At 37.7% G+C, this 12,028-nt stretch overlaps 1 protein-coding gene across 2 annotated transcripts in view; it reads left to right on the top strand.

Moving 5' to 3' along the window:
- LOC149618264 (netrin-1-like) overlaps positions 1 to 12,028 on the top strand; it is a 51,391-nt gene that overhangs the window by 28,617 nt on the left and 10,746 nt on the right. For both annotated transcript variants that reach the window (XM_089854448.1, XM_089854447.1), the window contains exon 3: positions 6,016 to 6,204. In XM_089854448.1, coding sequence (XP_089710574.1) covers positions 6,016 to 6,204 — 189 coding nt within the window. The remainder of the gene's footprint in view (positions 1 to 6,015; positions 6,205 to 12,028) is intronic.

Genomic DNA, 12,028 nt, shown 5'->3' on the forward strand with positions numbered 1-12,028 from the left:
TTATAAAAGGAAAAGGAACCGAAGCACTTCCCAAATTTTTCATCAAAATATCAATTTCTCTCCCAGGCAACAAAAGTGCTGTACGGTAATAACAATAAATATGTCTGTCAGTCCATTGAGGGTCTTGGTTTGTCATAAATTCCCTATAGAAAAGATAATATTTCAATAAGAATTTTGGGACAAACCAAGACGCTCAATGACTACATATATATATATATATACATCATAAGAATGGTTCCCCCTTGGTTTCCTTCCTTCCGTATAAGAGGTCCCGGTATGTAACGAGTATGTCCAGAAGTAACAACCTTAACCATAAGTAAAGCCAGGGATAGATTTAATTTTAGAAGTAGGAATGGAGAACGGTTAGTATTTACTTCAGTTATTCCGACTCATAGCCCACCCAGAATAGAGCCCCTCCCTCCAACACGTAACGAAAAGTTTAAATTATCTTATTGGCTCAGTTTTAAACTACGTTTTGATGACGTTGCTGACGGGGACGGCGAAAAATACGTAAGTCCTTTTTACCTCTGTCGCTATGACCCGCCTCTTCTTTCATACCCCCCGTCCCGAGGAAGGGGGTCCGGGACTTTGACACGCGCTCAGATATTACTCTGTTCTCCATTCCTACTTCTAAAATTAAATCTATCCCTGGTAAAGCTGAAGAAGTTTAGATGGTTCTATGATTGGGAAATCAACTGAATTTTGAGTGAATCGATGAAATGTGTTATGTAACTTCTATGACCAGCCCTTAGATTTTGATTGAGCCCCCACAAGGGATGCATGCATGCACCCCTATTGTCGTTTTACTTTTTATAGTAATGTTATTTATGGTATGACTATGACCAAGGCTTAAGTCGTAGGATTGACACGATCCATTGAACATCAGGTAGTTTTCGAGGATATACCGGGGAATCTGTAACATATTATAACGCTTATGTTTACTGAGCTTGAACCCTCTGGAATTGATATACACTTGGTAGATTATAGAGGAGTGCACCAAGGGTGTAGGGAACAGTACAGTAGCAGTAGCAAGTACCAGCTTGGTAAGTTAGAACTACCATACTCGGTTGGGCGCTGGACCAACCTACCAACTCAGTCTCTCAGACAGTCTTCGGCATGCTGTGCTGGAGATAAGTTTATAAGATATGTTCCATCCATAAGTTTGTAAATTCTGGTAACTTAGAAACTGGAGCTTGTAATTTTGAAGTGATTGAAGTAGGTCATAGATTCAGGGCGAGTATGGCGCTGCTGTTAAATTTGGGCTTAGTAAGTTCAGACTAAATAGGACCTAGATGGAACTTGGTCACGCAAAATTAATTAACCACCACCGAGTGTAGTTAGGACTTCAATTGACTCGCTTCCGTCGTTCTCCTTCTCGAACTAGTTATCTCGAGAGGAATGTAAGTCTCTCAGTAGCATTACGAGTGTCAGACTTATAGAAGGAACATATCACTCATAGACTTATCACTCATAGACTTATGGTACCCCCGAACTATCAATCCACCCCAAGAACTGCAATTTTCATGGCTGATTTAACCGCCAAATCTTTCCCGCGTCAAAAGATTGGCGCGTTTTCTCTGCTTGCATGGGATCTCTCGTGGGTTTTGTTCACATTCGCGAAGGTACAACAATCGTTTCAATGCAAATTGAATTGCCTTGTATTTTTATTTCTCCAAATTTTTTTTCAATGTTACGGTTGCAGGGTTTTTAAGAACATGGTTAGCAGTTAAAAATAGGCAAATATCTATTATCTGGGTTGATCTTTGGGTAGATTTGAACCTCTTGTTGAAAGTCAACCGGGTCAGAATAGAGTAATTTCGGTGTATCCCCAACGCAACGTTGGGGGCAACTTTGTAAGAGAGAATACTATTTGCCCACGGAAGGGGGGATATGACTAAGGTAAGAGATAGACGGTTATGACGTTGCCATATGTGGGAAAGAAAGAACGGGCAAGTATTGCCAGTGCAATTGCAACTTATGCAATACCAGCCACGCTATCTACAACAACAGATACTAAAAAGCTTGTAGTAATCAGTAATTATCATTCAGTTGAGTTGCAAACTTGAATGATGCAATAGACACTCTAATAACATATTAGTATTACTATGGCAATTCCCCTGAAGCGCATGCGCGGTTAAAGTAAAAAACGGTACGGTTTAGGGGAAGAAATGAATTTCCCAAGCCCCTTTTGTGCATTGTTTACGTTCAAAGAACCTTTACATTGAACCTCTGCCTTTAAAAAACACAGTATTAAACTATTAACTGGTTTATGGTATATTAAACACACTAGTCTATACCACCGATACCGGAACCTTTCAATCAGTTTAAAAATACGTTTTAACCCAAACGGAACACACCTACCTCCTTTGGTTCCCTCTGTCTAGGCTTATGTAGTTAAACCCCCTTTTAAAAAGTTAAAAAGTCGTTGGTTCAATCGTTCAACACATGATTGCCATTTCCATACAGCGTACACCAAAGAGAGATCACCATCGAAAGATGGGTGGTGGTGGTTTATAAGACATTCTATCAGCTAACCATCCTAGGAAAAAGTATGTGATGCTGGTAAAACCCCATCAGAAGTACATTTAAATGAAGTAAATAAAAATGATGCCTATAACAGGGTGTGTTAATTCCATCCATAAAGGGTTGGGGGTAATTATAGGACAGAAGTTATTTATTGTACATGAGTGGGATGCGTGGATGCTGGTTCTATGGGAAATCAACTGAATTTTGAGTGAATCGATGAAATGTTAAATGTAATAAGTTCTATGACCAGCCCTTAGATTTTGATTCAGCCCCCACAAGGGATGCACCATTGCACCCCCTAACCCACAAGTTATCATGAATATCCAATCAAACTCTATTTGACCACCAACTTAAGAACAAAAGGGTCAATTTTAAGTACAGTTAACTTTAAGTAATGAACCTCTACAAGTAGAGCAGAGAATACGTAGGGCCGTTTTGGAAAAAAGAGGGTATATCTAAATGATTTATTAAAGATTGCATTTAAAATAAAAGGTGTTCCTTAAGGTGGCCAGGAATTTTGGCGCCCATTGAACGGTTAGCGGCGTCGCGGCTATAAACAACACCCTGCCTGGCAGCCCTGCTAAACTAAAAGAAAAAAAAAATAGCCCGCGAATTCTTTCCGCCTTCGACTCAGCAGGTGGCGAAAATATTTCAAAAACGCGCGAAAAAAATATTTTAAAGAAATCTTCTCGCGCAAGATTTTTTCAGGGGGAATAAAACTGATAACTCGCTAAGCCTTGCTCGTAAAATTTTATTTATAATGTAAAGGGAGACTAAAATGTTAATCTGCCGGGTTATGTGATAGAACCAAGAAGTGATATCTAGTTTATTAGGGAGAAGGTGTAAGATGCCTAAGTATTCGCGCGCCATAGGCCCAGTCTCCCTTTCAAAATACAAGGGGGGACGTAAAAGGAGGCCCCGGGATATTTCTCTGCCTCTCCTCAGTCGGAAAATACATGTAAATTTCGTTATCATTCGCGTCGCGCTGACGTGCACGAGTTTTCAAGAACCAATGAGATGCTGGCTGGTTGTAATTTAGAGGCGGCGGGGATTAACTTCGGACCTACGTACGTTTGGACTGGAGATAAAGTTGGAAATGTGGCTAATTTACACCTTCTCCCTTATAAACTAGATATCACTTCTTGATATGAGTTAGATGGTTCTATGGGAAATCAACTGAATTTTGAGTGATTCGAAAATGTTAAATGCAACTTCTATGACCAGCCCTTGATTGAGCCTCCACAAGGGATGCATGCACACCCTAACAGGTTAACCCACAAGTTATCATGTACCTAGGAGAAGTGTTTATGATTGGATGACCCTTTAATTAAATTAGAAATCATTCCTTGTCTGTTCTGTTAAGCCTAAGGGATCATCCGTAAAAACAGTATGGATTTCATTATCACTTTTGGTACGGAATCAAAAACTTACAGAGACAATTAAAAACTGTTCTGTACAGCAACACTTAGGGGGGGGGGGGTAGATGGTGGTATCTGTACATTCAACACACAGACAAGAATAAAGATTATTACCCCATAACTAAAACTGGTTCCTTTTTATACTCACCGTGGCCACCAAAATAAAACTCCAAAAACAGCAGTCAAATAAATTAACCACGAAGTTATTAAAATCAGAGGTGTAGCCCTATGCCTACAATATTCAAAATTTCAGTTGATTTCCCATAGAACCATTCATTCCACTCATATACAATACTTCGGTGCTTCTATAAGTACCCCCAACCCTTTTTGATTACTTCGTATTTAATATACTTTTGGAATTTGGGCCTAAATCAGAGAATGAAATAACATTTACTTTTTTGACAGGGGATCTTAGTGGGTTTTTAACCCCCTCTGGCCCCCCGTTAAAGTTGTAAAAACAACGCCAAAGGTATTTAATACCACCAACCGTGTAAAACAAATACTTCAATAATAAAAATCCTACCAAGAAAACCTCGGTAACCGTTAAGTTGTCTTTTACCCATTTCGGATTTTATTACTCTTTTCCAAAATTCTACCCGAGTTTTTTAATATTTTTTTTAACGTGAATTTGTACTAGAGACAAAAGGGGTGATTTTCCCTGACTATTTCAAGGTAATTTTTCCCAGAATATTTCAAGGTAATTTTTCCCAGAATATTTCAAGGTAATTTTTCCCAGAATATTTCAAGGTATTTTTTCCCAGAATATTTCAAGGTATTTTTTCCCAGAATATTTCAAGGTATTTTTTCCCAGAATATTTCAAGGTATTTTTCCCAGAATATTTCAAGGTAATTTTTCCCAGAATATTTCAAGGTAATTTTTCCCAGAATATTTCAAGGTATTTTTTCCCAGAATATTTCAAGGTATTTTTTCCCAGAATATTTCAAGGTATTTTTTCCCAGAATATTTCAAGGTATTTTTCCCAGAATATTTCAAGGTATTTTTTCCCAGAATATTTCAAGGTATTTTCCCCAGAATGTTTCAAGGTAATTTTTCCCAGAATATTTCAAGGTAATTTTTCCCAGAATATTTCAAGGTAATTTTTCCCAGAATATTTCAAGGTAATTTTTCCCAGAATATTTCAAGGTAATTTTTCCCAGAATATTTCAAGGTAATTTTTCCCAGAATATTTCAAGGTAATTTTTCCCAGAATATTTCAAGGTAATTTTTCCCAGAATATTTCAAGGTAATTTTTCCCAGAATATTTCAAGGTAATTTTTCCCAGAATATTTCAAGGTAATTTTTCCCAGAATATTTCAAGGTAATTTTTCCCAGAATATTTCAAGGTAATTTTTCCCAGAATATTTCAATGTAATTTTTCCCAGAATATTTCAAGGTAATTTTTCCCAGAATATTTCAATGTAATTTTTCCCAGAATATTTCAAGGTAATTTTTCCCAGAATATTTCAAGGTAATTTTTCCCAGAATATTTCAAGGTATTTTTTCCCAGAATATTTCAAGGTATTTTTCCCAGAATATTTCAAGGTATTTTTTCCCAGAATATTTCAAGGTATTTTTTCCCAGAATATTTCAAGGTATTTTTTCCCAGAATATTTCAAGGTATTTTTTCCCAGAATATTTCAAGGTATTTTTTCCCAGAATATTTCAAGGTAATTTTTCCCAGAATATTTCAAGGTATTTTTTCCCAGAATATTTCAAGGTAATTTTTCCCAGAATATTTCAATGTAATTTTTCCCAGAATATTTAAAGGTAATTTTTCCCAGAATATTTCAAGGTAATTTTTCCCAGAATATTTCAAGGTAATTTTTCCCTGAATATTTCAGGGGGAAAAATTACTTTGAAATATTCTGGGAAAAGGGGGATTTTCCCTGAATATTTCAAGGTGATTTTCCCAGAATTTAGACTAAACAAAAGCTAGAAGGGTTACACTTGTTAAGAATATTACTGTGTATTATAAACAATAATTTAAAACTCTTAATTAGTTGTTAAATTACGCATTACAACCAATATTTAAACAAGTATTTAATGTAACATAACGTTATTAATTTGCAGCCTGCAATTGCAACCTCCACGCCCGTCGTTGCAGATTCAACATGGAACTGTACAAGCTATCAGGTCGTAAAAGCGGAGGCGTTTGTTTACACTGCAGACATAACACTGCGGGAAGACACTGTCATTACTGCAAAGAAGGCTTCTACAGAGACAACAGCAAACCCATAACGCATAGAAAAGCTTGCAAAGGTAAGAAGTGAACAACACCTTTACAAAACATAAAACAAATCAATTCCTTTTCATAGTATACAGGGTGTCCCTACCATAAAGGGGGGGTCCTATAATTACCCTCCCTTTTTATACCCAAACACCCTGTATACTCCCAGTGCGAACACAACCTTGTTATTGTCACTTTAGCAAATTCCTTCAGACAGCTAAAACTTCTCAAAAATTCTTTGAATAATAAAAAATGCAGGGAAAATAGGCCTAGATGAAAACGTTTTTTCTCATGATATCTTTTGTTAAAAGCCAAAATAAAATTCATAACAATGCAACAACCATCCATTTTTGACCCTCCTACCTAAATATCTCCACAATTCTGAACAGATTTCAAAGTAAAGCTTTGATCGCCGAATTTGCCAAACACCGATTAAAAATCTTTGCAAAGGCAGTCCAGTCTGCATGCCCATAAACATTATTGTGATATCTTTATAAAATATTATAGCCTAGCATAAGTAATACCAGAAGTATATAAGAGAGAAGTGTACCACCACAAAGCGGGTATCGTATTTGTAACCTGATTCTTCCCCCAACATTTATTATAGCAAGGTTAATTGCTAAACCGACTCATGCACATTCGCGATGTAAATAGTTAATTCCTCATCATTACTGTATCTATTAGCGCTGCTTAACTATTTGCCAAGGCCCATGCATGCACGCGCTTGTGGTTCAATTAATTTTTGTCCACGTCAATTAAGACAATCAATCAATGTTTGTGGGTTAATTTATTGCTGCATTGGGATTTAGTAAATACCAAACAGTTACAGTTAATTCAACCCTAGCACGGTGAACCATAGTTATCTACCCATCTTAATTAAGTTTGATGAGCGGGATCGAGCAAATTAACAAAAAGGGGAGGGGTCAGCCTGGGAAGAATCATGTTACATAAGAGGATAGAGAGTGACACGCTTCTTCTATTATCCCCTTCTGTTATCACCCTAAAGTGTTGTTGCCACCAAATAAGGAAAAGTGTATTGTAAGGTAAAACTTGAGTCTCCCAATAATTTATGTTGACAGTTTTCTATAACAGCACGCGTAGTCCTGGATTTAGCTCAAAGGGGTTAAGATGTCCTCTCTTTAAACACCCAATCTTGTACAGGGTGGTCTAGCTATTCCAAGTATGGTACTTTTAAGACGTACTACAACTTCCCCGCTGCATGTTTTCCTTTCACAACCTTAAATATCTAAACAACCCTGTTGTTATATTGGGGGAAAAGACTTTGTATGGTTGCCTCGATACTCGCAATTACCTTACAACCGGTAGGGTCTACTCTATTCACATGGGGAAAATAGGGTGCATGGCGGGGCGTTGCTAGGGGTCACTCGGGGTCAGTCTTGACCCCTTAAAAGGGTTGAGATTGCTGCGTACGTCGTCTTTCCCCAACCTCTCTTATTACTGTCGCATTTATTAAAGTGTATACGGATAAGAGAACTGACTCATAGGGTACAACGACATTGTTGTGTCTAGATTTGAGCTCCCTAAAGTCGCCAATAGGGGGCAGGGCGTATGGTTTTAGAATAGCAGCCATGTCTGCTCCAATTACAATCGAAATATCTAAGAGAAAAGAGGTGCTATGGAGTAGTTTTCAGTTTTCTCCATACATTACCTTTTCGACTCATGTACTTCGATTCTACAATTACCCCCAACCCTTTTTGCAACACAAAAATTTTATGTTTGGGAAAGTAGCTACAACATCCATACCCCCATAAGTTCATAAGATATGTTCCTTCCATAAGTTTGTTAATCTCTGGTAACTTAGAAACTGGAGCTTGTAATTTTGAAGTGATTGAAGTATAGGTCATAGATTAAGGGTAAAGCGACATACGCCTGGTGAGTGAGGCGCTGCTGTCAAATTTGGGCTTAGTAAGTTCAGACTAAATAGGACCTAGATGGAACTTGGTCCTGCAAAATTAATTAACCACCACCGAGTGTAGTTAGGACTTCAATTGACTCGCTTAATTGTCGTTCTCCTTCTCGAACTAGTTATCTCGAGTACTGTAAGTCTCTCAGTAGCATTACGAACTTGTATTGGTAGTGCCATTCATACTTATGGAATGGAACATATCACTTATAAACTTATGATGCCACTTGTATTGTATATAGCCATAAGTCTAATAAGGTCTGCATCCATTCGAAAGTGTCCAATATTTCAAGTAAGTAGCTATATACGAGTAATTATAATGGAGTCTTTATGGGGTAACCCATTAGAAAGATTAAGGCTCACGTTGCCTTGCTTACTTTAGATAATGAAGGCCTTAGCCTTAGCCTTAAGGTTTATATAGACGGCGACGACCATAACGTTTGATGGGTCGCTTTTACAACTATCTCCGAGATGGTGTTAGAGATGGTGGCATAGTGCATGATGGCCCGTTGCCTTAAGAGCTAGGTGTATAGTTAATTTAACCCTATTTAAAAGCCGCGCCACTTCAATATTATTTATGCCCCTTAATTTCAACGTTTACTTTCATTAAATTTATACATAATGTTCTTCAAACAAATATTGCTTTTAAAGTTGAGGAGGCTAGGTTCTTTGCGGGAACGTGTAGCTTGCCAGTGCAATTGCCCCCCTTAAACCATTTTGGCAACTCCTTGCGAGGGATAGATTTAATTTTAGAAGTAAGAATGGAGAACAGAGTAACATCTGGGCGCGTGTCAAAATCCCGGACCCCCTTCCACGGGAAGGGGGGGGGTATGAAAGAAGAGACGGATGGGTCATAGCGAGAGGTAAAAAGGAATTACGTCATTATTTTTCGTCGTCCCCGTCAGCAACGTCATCAAAACGTAGTTTAAAACTGAGCCAATAAGATAATTTAAACTTTTTGTTACGTGTTGGAGGGAGGGCTCTATACTGGGTGGGCTATGAGTCGGAATAACTGAAGTAAATACTAACCGTTCTCCATTCCTACTTCTAAAATTAAATCTATCCCTACAGAGCAGAATTTTAACTAGGGCCTGGGAACACTATTGAAAACTCTGTTATATAATGTCACGGGGTACAACGTGGGATGATCGGACATAGGTTTATCTAATACAAAATTTACAAGACATAATCCGTTAAAACACCGCCTAGAGGCATTAGGGATCGCGCCCTCCTACTCCCAAAAAAACCTAAGATGAAGAAGAAACAGGCCCACCAAAGGAGTCGAAAGATTTAAAAGACAAACTAGTGATCATGATCAACTTTTATAACAGTTTTCAAGAGATGGCGCTGATGAATTGTACACAGACTTTAAATATAACAGACCATTTCAATTTAGCTAAGAGGGAAAGACACAGGGGGTAAAACGCTACCTTTCATCTCGGATATTGGCGCCTGCGCTGTAGTCTTTTTGTATCTAACATGAGAGGGCGCATGCGCAAAGACGGATGGTAATGCAACCCCCTTGTACGTCCCGTTACTGAGGGTTGCCTACCCCTTTTTTTAAGTCCAAAAGGTCTATTGGCAACACTTGTATCTATATTTCAAGCCACTTCCCCATAACTTGAGTAATTACCACACGTTCATAATGATATATACCATCATCTTCCCACAATTCCTTTCGAGATAGAGAGAGATCCATGGGGTTCAAACGCGTCCCATAATCTTATCAAACGTTAATCGACTATGTATGTTCTCTATAACCCCTTAACAAATCACCTTCCTCGAGGGTAACCCCGCCTACCAGTGCATGATGGGAAAATCTTTTTATCTCGGGACGTAATCCCAAACTAGAAACTCTTGTTTCAAAATATAAAATATATATTCGAGTATATATAGTACATAGTAGTAAGATTATATAAAATATCTATAAAAAATTGGTGACCACACCTAAGAGGGACCCATCAATCTAGTTTGTTTTTGGCAGGTCATCTCACGTTATTATGACATCGGATCCAAAGATTATCAAAAGCAAAATATTCCCACAACCGTTCTATATTTAAAAATCATTTATAGCTTATTATAGGACCGAAGTGGGATGAGTGGTTCTATGGGAAATCAACCTCGGAAATCAACTGAATTTTGAAAGTCGAAACTGTTCTATACTTCAATGACCATCAGCCCTTAGATTTTGATTGAGCCCCCACAAGGGATGCATGTACACCCCCTAGCATAAGTTATCATGAACATTGGAGACTTCTTTTAACTCATGACCCCCTTCTTAGTGAGTACCATCTACTTAGGGTAAAGGATAGGGGTGTGTTCGAGGTACTATGGGATAGTTTCGTGTCCCACTACTATTACTACTCCATCACGCATCTCTCCTCCAAGGATAAGAACGTCATAAAATTCCCCATCATGCAACGAATTTAGGCGAATTTTTCAAATTTTCCTTAAGCTCAATCAAAAGTAAGATAAGGGACTAGAAGTATAGTGCTCTAGCATTGGTAATAGATCCTGGCACTAGTGAACAAATTCGAGGATTTTATGCAGATTCCATAGCGCCTACACTAGAGAGAAAAAAATTGGTAGAGTTACAAAAATAATTTCCCACCCCCTTCCCCTCAACCTAAAGCCGCGGAACTCGGACTCGTGTGCTTGAACCTAGTTCGGCCGTCTACCGCCACCCGCGAGCCTCTTACGTTTTGGAGGGAAAATTCAGAAACCGCTACCAGAGGGCCAAGAATATTCACTTTCCCCAAATGAAGAACTTGGGTACTTCTAGTTCCTTATATTACTTCTGGCCTAACTTAAGAAGTCTGGGACGGGTCCTATGGGAATATTTGTAGGAAAGCAAACAAAATAAGACTTTATTTGGGAATAATAGGACAGTCGAGTTTTCCCCCCTCGATTTAAACTTGGTCCTTCCATCTTGGGTTTAACTCCCCATTCTTATCTTTCTTCTAAGAAATCCATGAAAATAATATTATCTCTCTTTATAAGGGGATTTGCTTACCTTTATATATATTTTTTTATATTATTATTGCGCTATTATTGACCATTCCGATTTTATATACATATATTAATAAAAAAAGAAAAAAGACCAAGGTACGTTTTGATGCATCTAATTTCGAGATTTCAACAAATCTTTATGGGTTCCATCGAGATAGGCCTAAACCAATTCAATGCATTTTTCAAATGCGCAAGCACGATTTGGTGGTTTTAAAAATAAGTTTTCTCTATAACATTGGCTGCTTGCAACATTTAATACTTAATAAAATAAAATTCTAGATACGTCGTTTGTATGCCCAGTTAATTAAATTGATTTATTACCTATATGGAATGCTTGGACTTAATGGTCAATCAGGAAATTTGAAAATGGGTCAAGAATTAACGTTTGGTACCCCCCACTATAGAGTACTATTTTTATTTTTTAATAAACCTTTGACCGCTTAAAAAAGCGCTTCTCTGAATGATTGGTTGTGGTTCGTGCCTTTGTGTAAGGGTTAAGGATGGGGTTGTTAGCTTCTCATAACGTTTACAGCCAAAATACTGGGTGGGAACTGTGTTTTGAAAGAAGTACACTTTTGGTTTCATCTACATACTTTTGGTAACTGTACTACTTTGACTTTGGTAACTTGTTAAAGATTGACGACTATTGTAGGAAAATGTCACATTACTTCGGTCCTATCATTACCATTTTTAATAACACAATTAATTTCATAAATAAGTATAATTAAAGTTTAGTTTTTATATTGTAATGTCCGCAATTGCAAAGAGTACAGTATTGTGCAAAGTAAACTTCAGGCCATTAATTAAACGTCATTTTAAAATATCACAAGACAATGAGTTCAAGTGAGAGAGAGAGTAGGAGAGAACTTGAGAGAGAGAGAGAGAGAGAGAGAGAGAGTAAGAGAGAACTTAAGACAGTATTG

The sequence above is a fragment of the Phalangium opilio genome, unplaced genomic scaffold (assembly GCF_054372755.1).
Source record: "Phalangium opilio isolate 3A_F unplaced genomic scaffold, DU_Popi_V2 ptg000209l_1, whole genome shotgun sequence".
In the NCBI taxonomy this organism is placed as follows: Eukaryota; Metazoa; Arthropoda; class Arachnida; order Opiliones; family Phalangiidae; genus Phalangium; species Phalangium opilio.